Here is a 20,192-nt window from a genome sequence, read left to right as displayed (position 1 = left end):
CATAGTCAATCCTTGTCAGCGCTGCAGTAAAAGAACTTTCGTGGCACAACAGAAACATCGTTCAAATTAAGACAACATATACGATTCAAAATAAAGACCTGCACTATAAACACTTACTTCCAAAACAAGACAATGATCACAACTCTGTAACTTAACATGGATATGGTGCCAGACACCAACCTAAGAAACTGATATTCCAATACACCAGCACGGTTTGTTCCATATCCATGAGAGATTTTTAATTAAGTACTTTCATATGGTATACAACTTAATGGAAAATTGTATATACATATGCTGAAAACAGAGAAAAAAAAGACAAAATATAGAGGATAAATTACAATGTGACTAAACTGTTTTTGAGACATGAACACACTTTTTCTTTTTTTTATGAATACATGAACACACTGGTGTTAACACTGAGAAAAAATCAAAATATAACAGAATTATAAGAAAGATGGGTGACTTACCTCGGACCAATCAAAAACATGGGTGATTAAGAAGTATAAGCAGTCAAGTCTATGGTGTTTGGCAGAAAAATGACAGGAAGGAAGCACTTCAATCATCAGCTGAAGTAAGCCATCAAGCTTAGTAGAAAGAAACTCTTCATGGTCCTGGCCATATGAATTCAGCAAAGAGATTTGTGAGAAGAACATTCCAAAGTGCAAAACATAGAAATTTAAAGCCTGGGTATTTGAAACTTCACATATATTTAATAATGCTTAGTTGTAGAAGTGAAAACTACAAGGGGTGAAAGTTTTTTGTCAACTACCTTCTCTACTTAGCTTCAGTTCTCTGGTTTATAAACAATAAAGATACATGAGTTCTAAAATCTTAAAAAATAAAAAAATCTTTTCAGTAAGAACAAAATAAAATACTTATCAAGAAAAAAGATTTCTTGAGTTGTAAAATCTTGTAGAAATATTTTGATGTTTAATATCTTATCTTTCTTTTGTACAAATATATAAACTAATTTATTTTAATGACAATATATGCATCAAACAATCAAAATGGCTATTAAGAAAAAGCATATGTTGAGCTGTAAAATCTTACAAATAAAATTTTGTCATTAAATATACAATCTGTTCACGACCATAAATCAAAATGTTTACTAAAAAGAATGATTTTAGTCATTGTAAATAATTAAATAATTAATTTTGTGCAACAATTTTTTCTATATAAACTATACCATTCTAGAGTGGTGGTTGTAGGGTTTGAGTTACATTCTGTTTTGGAGAGCGATGAGAGACTTTATTCTAGATTTGGTGTTTTGGTTAATGATCATTGTTCATCACATTTCAGTTGTCTACCTACAATGGAGGATTCATTCTCGAAGACAACAACAATACCAAGGTGGAAAACAAAAGTTCCACCACTGTTCAGGGATAGCACACAGTATTACACACATAAAGACAAAAGAACAGATGAGTTTAGAGGAGTAATTTGAAAAGAAGACAACAGTTCAAGATAGGGTGAATGATGAACAAGTTTTTAAGACTTGTTCAAGTTGTAATAACTAGCCACAGTCAACCATGTGCAGAATTTTTTAGTCACTATGGTATGTCAAGATTCATCTTAACAATTTTACCTTGTACTAACAACTCATGACCCCTAATTTGAATAGAACTTTGTATAGTTTGACACAGTTTGCAAGTCTTGAAATCTGGGCTTTTGAACTCCACATTCAGCTAGTCAGATAAGATTTGGAAAAGGACTTCTCTAGCCTCAGCCCACATTTGAGGCTCTCCATTAATAGATATAGGGAAAGAAAAAAAAAATCTTCTAGAGATCAGTATTTGATTTCTAGGGCGTAACATAAACCTTTTAGGGAAACATTTTTCTTGGGAATCCTTAGCATCTAAACGATTGTTTAATGGAGACTCTCTAACATGGGTTGTGGCTAGTGTTTTCCTTTGGAAAATTAATGAATCAATGAGATAAAGATATGTGAAAATGCAGAAAATAATAATTGCACCAAAGTCCTCTCAAGTCAAACTTAAGTTCCATTTTTGCCCTTCTATATACAAACTACTTCGAAAAAAATAAAATGGTGAAGTTATGTTCAACTAGCAACCGTAATCATGTTCCATTTTTTCAATTATTTTTTAATCATGCCCTTTTGTTTTGCACATGGGATATTTCTTATATGAACAGTGATTTGTAGACTACCCTTTTTTATATTTCAAAAGAAGGCAGAGTGAGATGTAAAAGTTGGATTTGAGAGACAAAAGGGCTTGGTGCAATTATTTATGTAAAAGGTAATCCTTGGGTGCCATATTTTCAAATTACCATCCTTAGTTGCAATAACTTTCAAAAAGTTGTCCCTTTCTACAACTTTCCCTAAAGATAATATTATTAACAAAAGAAATGCTGAAAAAAAAAATCTCAGTAAAGTGTGATGTTACAATGAGTATCAACACCTGCAAGGTCTGCATTTCAGTTCAAGGCATACTTATAGGAGTCACTTGGTTCAGTTTAGATATCTTCATCACCGATGCGATCCCAAATTTAAAATATGCATATGCTTGCACCAGTTTTTATCTGAGAAAGAAAACATTAGAAATCCGAAAGGAGGATTAGTCTAGTTAAGTTATCATACTACAGCAAATGTTCTCAAAGATTTTAAAAGCGTGTATCTATTACAATACTAACTTAAACGAAAGGAAAATCTTCTAGTAGAGAACCAGAATTGGAAGAGTCCATCTCCAAATAATACTACATGCAGTATGACTAATCAGGAAAAGGAAAAAAGTAAAGCTCATTGCCCATGCGAAATCTCTGTATTAGCAGTTTATGGGATTTCAATGAGAATGAAAACTAATGGAAAGCTGTGTTTCAGCCATTAGATTTAAATTAAGTGGCAAGTTGCAGTCTCATTAAGAAACTAGAGAGTTGAGATTAATTCAATATGACTCAATGATCATCGTGAAATCTCATTCCAGTAAGGTAACCGGATTATACATAAGGGTACTTATCATCACGTATAAGATGGTCTTATGGTAGAAATATTAATATGTTTAGGATCTTGTTTTTATAATGTGTCTTTGATGACTCATTATAGACAAACAACAATTTTTCACTTGGTTAAGCACTAAACTTGGTTTAATCTTATCAAGACATATTACTCCATTGCATTGTTTCATCTCAATTGATCGTCTCACTCCATCAATTCACTGAAACAGAGAGATAGATGACTTGAACCTCGCCAGTAAAGACAATCTTGGACCTATTGTGATAATCTATTATCACATGGGGTGCGGTGTGCTTGCTTCTTTCTTGAAACTCGTTTAAGATAACATTGTTTAGTTCCATTCATCAAAGATTAAAACAGTGTGAAGTGCTTGAATTGGAGAAACTATCCTAAACAAGTTGGATTCAATGCTTTGAAGGCTCGACTCAAGAATGCAGTCCTGGTAGCAGGCACATTGCAACTACACAATTAAATAGGCCTAGCAAGCACATAGTTCTTAGTCTAGAAATGCTAGTACATGCAGTGTGATGCAAAGGGTTGCTATCTGATAAGTTAAATGTGTTTTGAAACTTTAAGAAGTGAAATATTAAGGAAGGCTATAATATGCATTGTAATAGGGAAACAAAGACAAAAAAATTTGGTACCAAGTCACGTGCACTATTTAAGATCAAAAGAGAGAAGATTGACTGTGGAAGGCTATAATATGCACTGTAAAAAGATTCAATTATCACATATATCTTCACATATATTCTCACACTGTTGGGTGGCGTGCACATTAGACTTATTTTTTTTGTTTTTTCTTTCATTGAGTGTGATAGGATTATTAATAGATCGAATCAAACTTAAAATCCAATCCAATAACTTTAGGTCTAGATCAAGGATTTGGATTTCGACAAATATATGATACAATGAGGTTCCAACCCGACATTGATTCTAGGTCAACTATGTCTCAAAAATCGTCACAAAGTTGGATTATAGGTTTAAATCGACAAAGGAAAACTTCCAAAATTGTTGAAAACAATAAAAAAAAATATATGAAAAATTATGAAATATAGATAATGAAAATTCATAAAATCTAACTAAAACATAAAATTCTTAAGTTGAAATTTGTCAATTCTAAATTCTAAATTCTAAATTCTAAATTAACAAAAAACATTAAAATCCGAAAAAAGCTAAAATCCAAAATCTGTACCGTTTCAGATCGTGCAACAAAGATCTTCCCCACGCTGTTCTCTATCTCAAATGCTTCCTGCAACATAAAAAAGTAAAGAAAATTCAGAGATTGAAGAGCTCTAAAGCTGCTAAACAAAGAAAATTTTCCCTCCATTTTATAATCAGATTAAACAAACCATAACTTCTCAAAATCTCACCGTAGAATATCTACTTGAATCCAAGGAGATAGAAAAAAAATGGTGAAAAAATTCAGATCTAATCATATCAAAACACTCAGATCTATGAAATCATTTGGATCCTTAATCAAATTTTTATTTGTTTTTAGGTTTTTTTTGTGTAAAATTAACACATTTGGGAAACAAAAAATCAAAATTAATATACTTTGTGGAATCCAAAACCCTAGATCTCATACTCATCAATCTGAACAACGCTATGGATCCATCAACTTGAGAGAGAGAGAGAGTCACCTTAAAAACAACAGATCACTCCATCGTTTCCAATCTTGAGAGATCGAGAGATCACTTCGAGCGATAAATTAGAGAGCGATTGAGTGATGGCATCGATCCAGAGATGAGAAAGAAATAGAGAGAAATCGATCGACAGTGAGAAAGCAATGGAGAGGTCGATCGATTGAGTGAGATAGAGAGAGCGGCAGAGAGTGAGGTCAATCGATCGACAGTGAGAAAGCAATGGAGAGAAATCGATCGACAGTGAAAAAGCAATGGACAGGTCGATCGATTGAGTGAGATAGAGAGAGAGGCAGAGAGTGAGAGGTCAATCGATCGACTGTGAGAGAGAGAGAGGGAAAGAAACAGTAGATTCGACTGTGAGAGAGGGAAAGAGGAGCAGCGAATTTCGGGTTTAAAATTCAACTGAAAACGTGGTCCATGGGCCGTGGAGTTTCGGGTTTAAAATTCGACGGGCCAGGCCCAACAAATTTTTTTAGAAAAAATTGTGATTTTCACATAGTGCTTGTGCTCCTTCTTTGGCCTTAGGAACAATGCGAAAATCTGCACAACACAAAGAATGATAAACTCGTTATAATTGATTAAGAAAATGTGCCTATAATAAGAAACAATGAACAAATTAGGAACAATTATAATTACCTGCAATGTTGCGAAATATCAGGCTTGAGCTCATTAACCGGAGCTCAACCCATGATTGAGCTGCTAAAATCAAGTTGAGCTCAGGTTAGCCCGAGTTCATCTTCAAAAATCTATGCTATTATACATAAACAAATATAGCAATAGATTTAAATAGAAATAAATAAATAAAAATAAAGATTTTTATCCTAGTTTTTCAAATAAATTAAGGAAGAGATAAACTAAAAAAAATTAAAATATTTCTATGTTACAATTTCCATTTAACAAAGCCCATGGAGAGGATACATATTACATACCAATACTTCGGCTAGAAGCCTAGACTAAAATAAATCAGGTCTTTAATAGAACAATGTTCAATCACATAACAATTGTCATGAGGAAGATTATGGAGACATACACACTTGAGAACCTGAACTTGGTGGTCGATGTCGGTGGCGGAGTTGGAACCACGATTAACATCATTACAACTAAGTATACAACAATTAAGGGGATTAATTTTGATTTGCCTCATGTTATAGAACATGTCATTTTGTTTCATCGAAAACTGTAGAAATTGCTCTTATTTCTTATTTCCTTTTCTTACGGCGGAGAACATAACATATATTGATTTGTATCATAGGGTTCTAGTGTCGATTATCTAGGAGAGAATAGCATGCATTATAATAAATGATTTGATTATGACCTCTAGATAGAGTTGAATGGGCAAAAAAAAAATTTTGATTTATTCTGACAACATCATCAATACTTGGAAAAGGCATATATGATGGGAGTACCGGGGATAGAGATCCATCCGCAAAACTAAAAATTCCTAATCTTCTAAATACCTAAAAAGAATATGATGATGCAGAAAATGAGAAATTATAATAAATAATATGAACAACCATCCTATGACCAAAGGTAATGTTAGGTAAATCAAATACAAGAAATAAGAAACCTGCACAAATTGGGCCATCTTTGATCTTCAATCCGTCTTGTTCATCATTGTCACAAGGTCCATGGGATTCCTTAACTAAAATTTGGGCCTCATGTGGAGATTCTGATCATGACTGGACCTGGAACATATTAGAAAATCAAACCTAAAACCTTTTGGATTGTGACAGAAGCGACAAGTATGGAGGCAAAAAACCAACCTGAGTATTTTGCAATTTTAACCTCTCGATTTCTTCATGGGTACATTTCAAGTTGCAGATGCAAATCAAGTTCTCAAGCATATATATACAACATGTCTTGCTTTAGAAAGTATTAATCGTTTAAAACTACCTCCACCGCAACTCAGCCACTTCCTGCTTTAGCTCCTTTTCCCTCTCATGTAATTCGTCAATCTTCAGAACATAAACAGAGAGTTAGCAGAGGTTTCATTTCACCTTCTACAAAAAAACACTCAAGTAGAACTTTTATTGTCATCAACAACAATAAAACCAAGAACAGTAGTAAAATTTGGTTATAGAAAAGGAGAAGATAGAAAGTGCAGCCCAATGGAACCCTACCAAAGACTTCTCAATTGCAGTGGCCGATACACGTCCTCCATCAGCGGCACGACTAGCTAAAGGAATGTAAATAAAATATTGTAAGTTAATATATGATAAAAGAAACACATATTTGAAGGATAAAGATTGCAAGCACCTGGAATATCAGCAAGGCAGGCTTGCTTCATCAAGTTTACAAGATTGTCCTGATTCATGTTAAGAGAAATAGAAAAATGCTAAACAAAATTAGACAGATTAACACCGCCCTTTTAAGTTCTTCCTAGGACTTTGAAAATGATTGCCCTTTTCTTGTTTCTTGCCCTGGGATATTGACTAGCTTGCCTGAATCTAAAGCCGTGGATGAGTGAAATCCATTCTGATCAGTTTACTTTTTTAAGCATATAAATAAGATTTTTTTTTTTTGGTCGGGGGGGGGGGGGGGGGGGGTGGCCTTGAACAGGTCAAAGTGTTGCTAGACCACAACCAAGAAGATATCTAGATCAAGTGTTGAAATATAGGCAGAAAATACTCGTTTGCAGGTGCTGGTATCTCTATTGGTAACTAACTACAGTCAAAACCAACCAATCCCATCACTAACAGACAACCTCTAACCAGTGGCTGCCAATAAGAAGCCTCTTAGATGTTCACAAGAATGATATTCGAGGAATTGTCCCTCACCCACACACCAGTAATGGAGAAAAAAATGTGGTGGTTGGCACATTGTACTTCAAAGATCAATTATGACAACAATGAGTGTCGATCATATAAGAGATTTTTCTCTTACCCATCTTTTCAGTCATCTGTTCTTTTGTCTTTATGTGTGTAATACTGTGTGCTATCCCTGAACAGTGGTGGAACTTTTGTTTTCCACCTTGGTATTGTTGTTGTCTTTGAGAATGAATCCTCCATTGTAGGTAGACAACTGAAATGTGATGAGCAATGATCATTAACCAAAAACACCAAATCCGGAATAAAGTCTCTCATCTCTCTCCAAAACAGAATGTAACTCAAACCCTACAACCACCAGTCTAGAATGGTATAGTTTATATAGAAAACATTCGTTGGTTAGTGGCGCAAATTGTTCCCTATAATTTAAGAATTGCAGCTTTAGCTTTTAAAAGTAACATATTTTGATTTGTTTATTTGAAGGACTGTCTCTGACTGTACAGAACCTTTGAGCATGCTAAGGTGTATGTTTATATTATAGGACGTATGGCACACCTTTTTGGTCCACTCACTCACTCATTCATGAACTTTTACCCATATTTTGATGGACCTACAAGTAGCTTGATTGATACCAAAAGTTTGTTTGATTGGTGATTCTTAAACATCTCAATAACAGCACACGTGACTATAGCAGTTAGGACTGATTTTCCTAAAAGTCTTTCGGATAAGGCTTTCAATAGCATTGGTGATTCTTAATCAACAATCTAAAAATCTGAAAGAATCTAAATCTGGCTAAAATCAATTGTGTTTCTTTCTCAAATATAATGACTACAAATCATCCATCAAACTAATTATTTGTGCAAAGGTCCAAGTGTTGGCCAAAAGTTAATCCATCAAACTAATTAAATACCTTTCCTGTAAATTTTGCACACTTCACCTTCAGTAAGAATGCCATCACCTACATCCAGCATAGTAATATAATTTGTTTTTTTGTTTCTTATAGTAAACATAAAAGCACAAACTGATCAGTAGCATATTAGATGATGTTCCCTATTCACAGGCACAAATTCAAAACGAAATGTAACCTGGTTATACTTCTTAGAAACTAAGATTTTTAAGATAGGTAGAACCATATAAGTAAGGATACCCATAAGGATGAGATGCTAGCTAAGATTGATAAGCGAGACATAACCTAAAATAGATTTAACGCAAATTTAGTAGGGAGACTCATAGGACTGAGATGCTAGTTAAGACTAAAAACTGATACGCAAGAAATACTCTGAAAATGCTACTTCTGTTATTTAAATTTCATTAACCACGCTTATCAAAAATAATAACAATCAACCATAAAGATGGAGATATTCGTGAGGATGTGGGACAAAGAATAAGGGGAACACACACACACACACACACACATATGTATGTGTGTGTACATTTCTCTATACATTTCCAAACCATTTTAAGTTGCAGCTTTCTCTAAAAGTCATAAAATTATATCATTCCAACATAATAATACTAATATGCCACACCAAGATGTGTGATAAATCTTTGGTGATTTACATATAAATCTTTGGTCGAAATTGTTTTCTGGAAAAACACTGTTTTTAGATGCGATTATTTGATATCGTCGTTGGATCTGATTTCTGTTCTTTGGGGTGTGTTTTTGGGTTCCACCATTTGTTTTGCATTCAATGACCTCTTCCCGAACCCATTCAAAACAAATTGATGAGTGGATTCATTTTTTCTCGCCAACCTGTTCCTGATTGGGTGCATTTTGAGGAAGGTAAGGGGTAATGAGTGCCAATCTTCTCTTATGGTGCATGTGACCTCTCACGCCCTGACTTCACCAAACTCTTAATCCGCCTTAATTAATCTACGATTTGAATCATCCCAATGGGCAGATGCGAGTGTTTTTTTTTTTACTCAAAAAGAAAATTCTTTACTACTCTAGAGTTTTGACTATATTAGGATATGGGAATCATCCCAATGGGCAGATGCAAGTTTTTTTTTTCTCTTCTTTCTTTTCTTTTAAAACTGTAAGGCACTGAGCAATTGCAATTCTATGAAATTTGGGAAAACTCCAACCTTCAACCCGTGATGCTAAATAGTTGAATAGAACAAACAGGAAAGAAAATCAATCAGAACACAGAATTTACGTGAAACTCCCTAAAACAGGAAGAAAAAAAAATCAAATCACAACAATACGAAGAAAATTACAATATTTCACCTACAAAGAACCTCTTAACCAATGGGCCACATGACTTAATTAACAATACGTCCTTGCTGCTTCACAAACCACCACAATAATGTCTTAAAGGAAATTATTTTGGCTCTATAAAAAAGTCAAAAACTGTATAAACTTGCATACCATAAAGCTTCATTCATTCAAAAAGAGAGTGTGTCACCTTCAATATGAAGTCTTAAGGTTTAAAATCCGACAAAAGAAAAGTAGAAAAATCCAAAAAAAATTCTAAATTCACTACATTTAACGAAGAGGTAACATACCTGCTTTTCAGAAACCTTCGAGTTCACTACATTGTTTGGAGTCCTTTTCTCTACTTTCACAGAAGGTCTCCGTTTAACCCAAAATATTTCTGAATCAGAATCGTCACTGTACTGACCCCCACTAGTAGGCATAATCGGTGAACCACAAAAACAGCCTTGATCGACAGCATATGAAGTTGAGGATAACGAAGATTCATATGCACCCACCGGTAACTCTTCAGAATCATTAGTAGGAACAAAATTTAAATCCAGGCGTCTCTGCACAATGAAATTTAACGAAGGAAATCTTAATTTGGAAAATGAGATTTGATAAGTAATTTTCTTGCAACAGCGGAAGAATGAATACAAACTTCAAATCACACAACAAAAAAACTAAAGCTTACATCAATAGGGAGAGAAGAGCTTTCATGAGTCCCTATAAAAGAGCATAGCGTTGATGCTGCAGAAGTGAGAGAAATGTTGTCTGTTTCATCAGATTTGTTGAATTCTTTCCCCTTGTTCAACATAGGCCGGCCATGAAGAAGACAATCTAGATCTAGAAATTGACCCTCAGAAGACTCTATGGTTTCAGGCTTAAGCTCGAACTTTATCTCACAATAGGGGCTGTACAAATCCTCCTGAGGAAATGAGAACGTTGACTGCAGATACATATCCTCTCCACATTCTATTTTACGTTGAACCTCCACTAATATCCCATCTTCCTTCTCAAACTTCTGGGCTACAGCTTCCATTTCCAAAAGGTATTTTCTATAATAGAGAACACGGTTGTTCCCACATGGACAGCCCAGTGATTCACTTTCTGGATTCACAAATAGGGAAACAGAATCAGTCAAAAGGACTTGAAAGATCCAAACAACATGAACAATAATGAGATTTTAAGTCTTACTAAGGGTAATTTTGCTAAAATGGATTACCCCATTGGCAATCCAACACCACAGCCCTCTAAAGTTTTCATGGAAAAACTCAGATCCAAAAGAAAAAATTCAATTTATTTGGGCTTCATTCAATGTTTTGAAAATGGACGGCTACAGAAACTTCCACGAAACTCACAAATTTAAAATTAAAGTTCAATGGTGAAAAATAACTTTAAAATTTTTTTTTTCAAAGTTCATAGAATATTGTCCTCTAGAAACCTTGGACATCGGATCATGTTTTTGGATGCCACAAGGTGAGGTCAATGACCCTAAGTAAGAGTTGAAATCTTACTAAATTAGTAAGGTTAGTCAGACTCCAAGAATAATAATTAAAAAGGTAATGCTTAAGAAAAATACAAGATGCCCATACTATGTTGAAGGCAGATGGGATGCAAATGACAGTTACATTTTATAGACAATACATAACAGTCACGTTTGCAAAGGCTGCAAAGTATAATTCCTTGAGAATTTGGAGAAACACTAGCACTTGCTCCTAATTTCATTAGTGACCAGCGAGCACGATGTTGGAACCGCATTAGACTAACAAAAGAAACCTTAACACAACGGTGAAAAACCAAAGTAAAGAAAAGTAGAAAAATCTATAGTGTATTTCAAAGTTGAGAACTCTACAAAAGAGAATGAAAACATAACTACTAAGGACAATAGTAGAGTTATGATGTATTTTTCAATGCAAATTTTATTAAATAAAGTTTGTTTACTTTCATAAAATTTATCAATTCTAAATTAACAAAAAACATTAAAATCCGAAAAAAGCTAAAATCCAAAATCTGTACCGTTTCAAATCGTGCAACAAAAATCTTCCCCAAGCTGTTCTCTTTCTCGCATGCTTCCTGCAACATTAAAAAGTAAAGAAAATTCAGAGATTGAAGAGCTCTAAAGCCACTAAATAAAGAAAATTTTCCCTTCGTTTTATAATCAGATTAAACAAACCATAACTTCTCAAAATCTCACCGTAGAATATCTACTTGAATCTAAGGAGAAATAAAAAAAATGGTGAAAAAATTCAGATCTAATCAAATCAAAACACTCAGATCTATGAAATCATTTGGATCCTTAACCAAATTTTTATTTGTTTTTAGGTTTTGTTTCGTGTAAAATTAACACATTTGGGAAACAAAAAATCAAAATTAATATATTTTGTGGAATCTAAAATCCTAGATCTCATCATCATCAATCTGAACAACACTATGGATGCATCAACCTGAGAGAGAGAATCACCTTAAAAAATAATAATGAACAGATCACTTCGAGATCGAGAGATCACTCCATCGTTTCCAATGTTCAGAGATCGAGCGATCAAATAGAGAGCGATTGAGCGAGGACATCGATCCAGAGATGAGATCGATCTAGAGATGAGATCGAGGGAGACAGGGAGAGAAATCAATAGAGAGGTTGATCGATTGAGTGAGAGAGAGAGAGAGATAAACAGTGAGAGAGAGAGGCAGAGAGTGAGAGGTCGATCGATCGATTGTAAGTGAGCAATGGAGAGGCCAATCGATTGAGTGAGAGAGAGAGAGAGAAAGAGATAAACAGTGAGAGAGAGAGGCAGAGAGTGAGATGTCGATCGATCGACTGTGAGTGAGCAATGGAGAGGTCGATCGATTGAGTGAGAGAGAGAGAGAGATAAACAGTGAGAGAGGCGAGAGAGAGAAACAATGAGAGAGAGAGAGGCAAAGAGTGAGTGTGATGGACCCAAAAACGTGGTCTACGGGCAGCGGAGTTTTGGGTTTAAAATTCGACGGGCCAGGCCCAACAAATTTTTTTAGAAAAATTTGAGATTTTCACGTAGTGGGGGCAATAACAACAATGCCGATTCAGAGGACCAGAGCTGATGCAAGTAATCCTTGGCAAGACCTCCACGTCCATCCACGTCAATGATCCAATGGTGACATCTTTTCTGATGTTTCCTTGAATACGAAATACAGAATGATCGTCATACTTGTTGTAAGAGTGAGCCCATGTCGGCTCTTATTGAGTGTACTGTAAACTCTATATTCACATATCATTAAGATACACCTAACGGCGTAAAACTTATCATAGAAACTATTGTTCTGGGATCAGATGGTAGAATTTTGTAGGTAGATTAGAATATGTTGTGCTCATGACTTATTGGTATGGTCAAGTACAATGGCAGCAAACTTGTTTACCATCACTTCATCTTTGCTTTCAATTGTCACCGACATGGTATGTGATTTCATCTTTGGAGTCAGAACCAAGTCAGTCCTATGTGTCTTTTTACGTCATTTGTTTTACCTTTAAATGAAAAGGGTAACTTTGGGATGCCCCTCCAGGGTTTGTGTGATTGCATAGAATTTGAATTCCTCAAGGAAGGTAGTCTTGGTAAAATGAATTTTTCCCTTGGATTGCACTTCCTAGGAAAATGTCGAAAAGAGAGCTGGATTTTAGTTTTGGGAAACACAACGTGCAATTATACACCTAAAATCATAATGTTTTTCAGGGAAAATCATTTTTTCTACAATTTACCATTTGCAATCACATGGGGCCTGGTGAAAATCCTGCCCCCAAACAATTTCTAGGCTTCCAAAGGAAGGATAGAAATACAAAGAACACTATGTGAAAACTGGAAAATTCGACATAAAAATTTGACGGGCCAAGGCTCACAAATTTTAGAAACTAAATTTTGACGGTCTAGGACCGTTGAAATTCTTGATGTTCCCAGATTTGATGGCTTAAAGTTGTCGAATTTCTCTCATACTTCATTAATTTGATAATTTCGACCCGTTGAAAATTTTAATTTGACAATGAAAAATTCGACACCAATTTGACCTCTTGGTCCGTCGAATTTTATGAAATTTGACAGTCCAAGACCGTCAAATTTGGGCTTTTTTCACATTTTGGAAGTTCCAGATTAAGCTTTTTACCTTGTCATTTCATCTACGTAACTGCCATAAAAAATAAGATTTTATGTGAGGTTGAAGATGAACGAGACATACACATTGACAATGGTTGATTGTGAACCATCTACATGTCTCCTTTGTTTTGTCAACTCTGAAAACGTAAGTGGTTCCTACGAACATAGACCAGAACAAGATTGCACTACTTGATAGAAGTAGGAAACGTCAGTTAAGCCTACGTTAGCTAGTACTCGCTTAATTGACTATACTACACTTTCTCTTCGAGTGTGACAAAACTATAAAGAAGTATGCACCCTTACATACAGCCACCTTAGCACTTCGGCCCCCTAATCGGAGGCCTACACCTGTCACAAATCTAGTGCCCATGCGGTCACATAAGAGCGCACACACACACACCTGTGTTGAATTTAGAAGCTTGAAGAGAGTTCCCGTTCGGTTTGGTCACATTTAAGCCCTTCACTCACTACTTGATTCATTACGGGTTCACTCTTCCAAGCCCTTGTGCAGGAAGCACGAAGTCCAAGAGTGGGATTCTTACGTTAGGAGTGTCGTGTTCAAAAATATCTTACGACATGAAGATATTTAGTAGGCGTTTGGATAGGACTCCTTGGCTACTTCTGACTCTTGCGGGGAGTTAGAAGTCGTTTGGATGCGTTTGTATGAACTACTCTTTCGAAGAGTTACTCCGCGCAAGAGTAAGAAATTACTCTTTATGAAGAAGTCAAGAAAACCTATTTCTCAAAACTCTTCTTGCGGGGAGTCAAAATCTAACGGTTCGTTTTACCAAAATACCCCTAACTTTATTAATTTTCTATGAAAATATTTCTAATTCATTTGCCCTTAAATCAAACAAAAGAAACATTTATTAATATTAATTTTTTTTTTTTTAATTTTGAGTATAATGGATTTAAACACATTATATTAATATTTAATATTTAAAATATTATATTATATTAATATTTATAGTTAAACACATTATATTAATATTTAATATATAAAATATTATATTATATTATATTAATATTTATTATATTATATTATATTAATATTTATAGTTAAAATGTCAAAAACAATATAGTTTGAAGGCATATTATGACACTAAAAGACAGTCTGTCAATTTTTTTTTAAATTTTGAGTATAATGGATTTAAACACATTATATTAATATTTAATATTTAAAATATTATATTAATATTTATTATATTATATTATATTAATATTTATAGTTAAAATGTAAAAACAGTATAGTTTGAAGGCATCTTATAACACTAAAAGACAGTCTGTCAATTTTTTTTTTTAATATTATGTCAAAAACAGTCAGTCAAAATTTTTTTTAAATTTTAAATATAATGGATTTAAACATATTATATTAATATTTAATATTTAAAATATTATACTATATTATATTAATATTTATTATATTATATTATATTAATATTTATAGTTAAAATGTCAAAAACAATATAGTTTGAAGGCATATTATGACACTAAAAGATAAAAAACAGTAACTGGTATAATATAAGGGTATTCTAGTCTTTTTTCTAAAAGTCATGATAAGTCAGTATGGTTCCCAAACAAACTTCCAGCACAAAAGTACTTCTTCCAGTACTTCATAGAGTTGATTGCCAAACGCCATTTCTGCACATAATTACTTTTCCAGCTCCTCCATAGAGTACTTCAGCTCCTGTTCTTTGGAACAGTAGTTCTGCTCCTGGTATCCAAACAGGCCCTTATATATTTAAACTATAAATATATGTTAGCTTATTATGTCAAACATTTAATTTTCACGAACATTCTGATCGTACTCAAAAGATCAGTTGGGTTTGTTAGACAAACCGATTTTATTATAAAATCTGGTGGAACCCAATCAGACCATCAGTTCGGTCCAATTTTTAAAACACTGCTCTTTATAGTTACAATAGTATAGAACCATTATAGATCGATTTTCATAAAAAAACTAAGAAAAAAAGTGAAGAAAACCTAGTTTTTTTTTACATACCTCTTCAAAATGTCTGAAAAAATCCTTGAAAATAATTTTTTTCTTCTTTCTTAAATCCATTCTGACGAAATAGAGTCTTCGATTGAAGTATCAAAAATCCAATTTTTGGATGGATATGAGCATTTGAATGGTTAGGATATTCAATCATGAGAAATGTGGGACATGAGGAACAAAGAATATTTAGAAAGAAAAATTTTATTAAATGTCATGCCAAGCAACCTCCAAAAACTTACGGATTATTTAAAAAGAATTCCCCATGAGAGGGTCCTTGAACTAATTTTCCCTTTTAGTTAGGGATGACATCAATGGGGTGATAATGAAAGGAGGTCTCTTGATTAGAATATCAACCTGTTGATCTTCCTCATATGAAGACCATTTAATGGTTTGGATCTAACACCGATGAGTAAGGACAATAATTAAAATCAAACATTTTGGTACATTTTTTTCATGTTTTTGTCAAACATATTTTTATCATATATTGCAATTCTACATTTTGACAAGTACCCTATATGACCTAGTTCAACAATTATAAATAAAATTTATTTAATCTTTGGAATTAGTGTCCATATTTTAAAATTAATTAACAAGATTTTTTATTCTAAAGTATTACAGGCTCTCCTTGAGACCTATACCTAGGATTGTCAACGGATAGGTATCCCATCGGATAGTGCTCTATCTGAATCTGAATCCAAATCCGAAAAAATTTAGTGCTATTTGAATTCGAATCCGAATCCGATCGGATATCACTAATCAATTTTCGAATTCGTATCCGAATAAATTATCGGATATCCGATATTATCCGATTTGAATCCGATTTCAAGTCGAATTCCAAAACTATCCGAAATTTATCCGATTCGAATCCGATTGCAAATTGAAATTCGAAAACTGTCCAAAACTTATTTACCATTCGAAAATTATCCGAAAATTATCCAAATTTTATTTAGAGAAATTCTATTGCCACACCAACATTTTCTAACTCCACCCCAATTCCAATTTGTAATTCTAATTCTAAAATTAGATAATATGACAAGATTCATTTAGTAGTTTAAAATTTTAAAAAGAAATTTGGGATGATATTGGATATCCAAGCATTTTTTTTAAATTCTCACTACTATGGAAAAAACATTGTCGCTGTAAGCTTTCATGACTTGTGGAGGAAACAAAAATTAAATTACTAATGAGATGGGGAATGCCGTTTTGTACAACATTCCACATCCAATACAGAACACTAAGCAAAATGGTAACAACATCATGGTACACCAATCATACCATTCAACGTTTTGATAAATATCAAACCTTAACTTGTAAATTTGAATAGAATGAGTGTCACAACTAAAGAGCACATCATGTGCAACATGTACAAATGCAGCAGGAAAAGAATGAGGAGGAGGAAGAGGAGGCTCACACTCCATGTTCAGACTTTCTTGCAGAGCTCGCGCAAGTTATTCATCTTCTTCTAAATGAGATACGTTATCTACAAAATAAAAATGTGATCTTAGGAAGCATATAAATGCATTAGCAATATGAGATTTATTAACTTAAAATCATCTTTTGGTACTACCATTATGATACACTAAAGCTCATGTTACAAACTAGAATAGCTTTCCTTGTTATTAGCAATGTCATGTAACACGAGCAATACAAATAGATGCCAGCAAGTACAACATAACAGGGGCGTGGTTTCAATTAGCCAGCCAACGACCATAACAGAGCACACGACAGCATGGTATAGCACGAAAAAACTTAAGCAATCACAATAGAAGACAACCAATCAGTTCTTGTAACGAAGGGTTATCCTCTAAGATCAACACTAACCTTGAGATACTGCTAGATAAGAAAACAATATTATAGCTGCTCAACATCCCTCAACTCTAAATCCACCTCTTCCACATCCACATCTTCGTCTTCACCCTCGTACTGCACCACACAAAATCGAAAATGAAGAAAAGTTAACAAACTGTAGAATCACTTAGTTAGTAAAGATCAAACAAGAAGATGAAAGCCACTACTAATTTCAAGGTCAATTAGAAATGTGGAAATAATTAGTTGGCAACTCAACAATGCCAAAAAAAAAAAACACAATAAACCTGGTTGTAAGCATTTTTGGGCGGTGGTGGAGGTGGGGGGAATACGAGAACATGTTCAAAATGATCAAAGATAAAGAATCTAATAAGAGATTCAGAAATAACTTAAAAATCCAATACCTTCAAGAGTTATCTATTGATGTGGTTTCACATTGCCCCTAAAAGTCAACAAACAAACTAATGGTGGGCTTAAATGATTTGATTAAAAGAGAAAAGGAGAAACTTAATCCTGTTTGGACATCCAACTTCTTACCGACTCATATCTTCCATGATGTCAAGATTGAAAGTGTCAAGTTCGAACTTGTCCAGCAGAGTGATAGAAAATTTTGATTCACCCATGGGTTCTATAGTTGAATTATCTTTTCCTGAAAGTGCATAAGTAGTTAGTTTGCTAAGAATCTTGTTACAGTCATGGTATAGATATTCAACTTTCTTCAAGTATATTCTGACAACATCAAGAAGAAGGTAACCAAGTACTCTATATGTGACAGTAACTTCATTTAGCATGATCTCATATGCATGAGCAAACAAGAGGAGAAAAAGAAAGTATTTCCTATTTAGTTAAAATAAACAAGGCAAACAATAGGACTAACATATAGATAAAAAGAAGAGGAAACATTTGCATTATAAACTTCAAACCTGACCAAAATATCATATATGGATATCCCAATGTCTTCAACACTGAAACATTAGCAGAGTCCTCAAAGAACCAAAAGCGCCAAAAGGGAAACAAACATATATAGTCTTGAAGTAGCTATGAATTTCTAAATCTAATAGAGACAAAACCATGAATGATCTGATTTACAAATCCGATTGTATGAAGATGTGGCTCTCGACATAATTGAATAGAAGAACAATATTTGTTAAACTGAACCAAATCTTTGCACAAGGCTTTGATGATATTTCAAACCCAATCATTGTGCTTTGTTGATTTTTTCATTGGGTTTTCCTTCTCCTTACAAACATCTTCAATGTCCCCATAAGTTTTAGCTTCTCTTTAGCATGGGAGTCATCATATTCATAGATGAAAGGTCAAATTGATTATTTTCATCATATTCTAGCTGCCACCAAATGAAGATTTAAAATTTTCCATTCTTTTTGGAACATGAGTACTTGATGTTTATAGATTGATTCACTTCCAAAACAGACGATGTAGCTTTCAACATAACATAATGGAGGAACAACATTCGTTAACTAAGCCCAAATTTTTTACAAGACTTTGATGATAACACAACAGTTATTGTTTGATTACTATGAAACTTAAACTTGATAAAGCAATGGTTCTTATTTCAAGAGAAGTTGCTAAAGCTTTTTAATAACTTCATCCAAAAAATAAACAAGTAAAAAAGCGAGACCAAAATAGAAGACTATGGAGAACATAGGTATAACAGAAGTTTGCAAAGAGTACGATTTATATTATGAAAGAATAAATTAATGATTTAACACCCAAGATACCTTTTCTACAGTGGAAAGGCTAGAAGCATTAATGATTAAAATCATATTTTGGTACCACCATTATGATTCACACTTAAGCTCATGTCATGAGCTCACAGAAACTATAAATCTGCTATTTGGAAAGGCAGGAAAAAGTGATAAGTGAAAGGAAGCAAGCATGTTGGGGGGGAGGAAGGACGTGTCAAGATCTTTTAAGTGCTACTTTTACTACCCTTTATGTTAGGGTCATCAAAGAAATGAATATGAGGTTATCCAGTCTCAGAATATAATACAAACATGTGGTGTATTTAGAGGTTCGGCAACTCACCCATGGTAGATATGCTGCTGTAAAAGTAAAGAGGCGCCCAAGAAACTCATAGGGATAAAGGGGTTCTGCTTGCTCCATACATAAACCTATAGAACAGAAAATTAGAGAGAATTAACAAATTGGAAATAACCAAAAACACAATTCTGCATGGAAAAAATGAATATGTGGTAACCGACCATCATGAAGGTCAACGAATTGCTAAGGAAACACCCAATAACAGTCCTTAAAGAATCACCCAATAACAGTAGTCCATCCTCCATGACTTTTTTGTAAACTCAAACAAATATAAAGAACAAAGTATGGTAAAAAAAAATCATATCTACAAGACTACAACCAGATTGTAGTTTGAAATGCTCCTATAAACACTAAGATAACAATTTCTCCATCAACTGGGAATCAAAGTTTAGATTTTTCCAGTAATTAAAAGGTTAATTTGAACAAAGAGAGAGAATCAACGACACAAAACTATATAGTAAAAAAAATCTAAAACAACCAGGGTTTATCAGAACCAAATACTAAAGGCTCTTTCTAGTCGACTCAAACATACCAAAAACTAGGGTTTCAATCATCATAGTTGAAATCAAAGCAGAAACTACAGAAAATTGTATAATCAAACAAACATTAAGAAAAACAATTGACAATCTGCCATGATAAAA

At 33.8% G+C, this 20,192-nt stretch overlaps 2 protein-coding genes and 1 pseudogene across 7 annotated transcripts in view; 1 reads left to right on the top strand and 2 right to left on the bottom strand.

Moving 5' to 3' along the window:
* The window catches only part of LOC147405812 (lysine-specific demethylase JMJ13-like), a 27,601-nt gene extending 10,435 nt beyond the window's left edge, over positions 1–17,166 (bottom strand). The window contains exons 1-14 of one of the 4 annotated variants that reach the window (XM_086433655.1): positions 11,166–11,476; positions 10,265–10,680; positions 9,882–10,139; positions 8,287–8,334; positions 7,495–7,632; positions 6,868–6,916; positions 6,732–6,787; positions 6,375–6,566; positions 6,179–6,296; positions 5,248–5,307; positions 4,609–5,151; positions 4,161–4,217; positions 2,418–2,538; positions 468–611 (exon numbers count right to left, since the gene is read on the bottom strand). In XM_086433655.1, the coding sequence (XP_086289781.1) occupies positions 7,546–7,632; positions 8,287–8,334; positions 9,882–10,139; positions 10,265–10,680; positions 11,166–11,331 (975 nt within the window). In that variant the 5' untranslated portion in view covers positions 11,332–11,476 and the 3' untranslated portion in view covers positions 468–611; positions 2,418–2,538; positions 4,161–4,217; ... (5 more) ...; positions 6,868–6,916; positions 7,495–7,545. Of the gene's footprint in view, positions 1–467; positions 612–2,417; positions 2,539–4,160; positions 4,218–4,608; positions 5,152–5,247; positions 5,308–6,178; positions 6,297–6,374; positions 6,567–6,731; positions 7,633–8,286; positions 8,335–9,881; positions 10,140–10,264; positions 10,681–11,165; positions 11,477–11,589; positions 11,647–12,034; positions 12,450–17,095 lie in introns of those variants that run through there. The other 3 variants (XM_086433658.1, XM_086433659.1, XM_086433657.1) reach the window with 3 other exon arrangements.
* LOC147405808 (uncharacterized) overlaps positions 1–20,192 on the top strand; it is a 75,208-nt gene that overhangs the window by 15,335 nt on the left and 39,681 nt on the right. The gene's annotated exons all lie outside the window — the stretch shown is intronic.
* LOC147405811 (uncharacterized) lies at positions 16,929–20,192 on the bottom strand (annotated as a pseudogene). The gene is made up of 4 exons (XR_015176083.1): positions 19,713–20,192; positions 19,537–19,622; positions 17,506–17,607; positions 16,929–17,164 (listed from the first exon to the last, which is right to left on the bottom strand). The product of XR_015176083.1 is annotated as an uncharacterized LOC147405811 (transcript).

Source organism: Akebia trifoliata, chromosome 3, assembly GCF_017979445.1.
Source record: "Akebia trifoliata isolate Shusen 1 chromosome 3, ASM1797944v1, whole genome shotgun sequence".
Classification (NCBI taxonomy): Eukaryota; Viridiplantae; Streptophyta; class Magnoliopsida; order Ranunculales; family Lardizabalaceae; genus Akebia; species Akebia trifoliata.
This window is presented reverse-complemented; position numbering and strand designations above follow the sequence as displayed.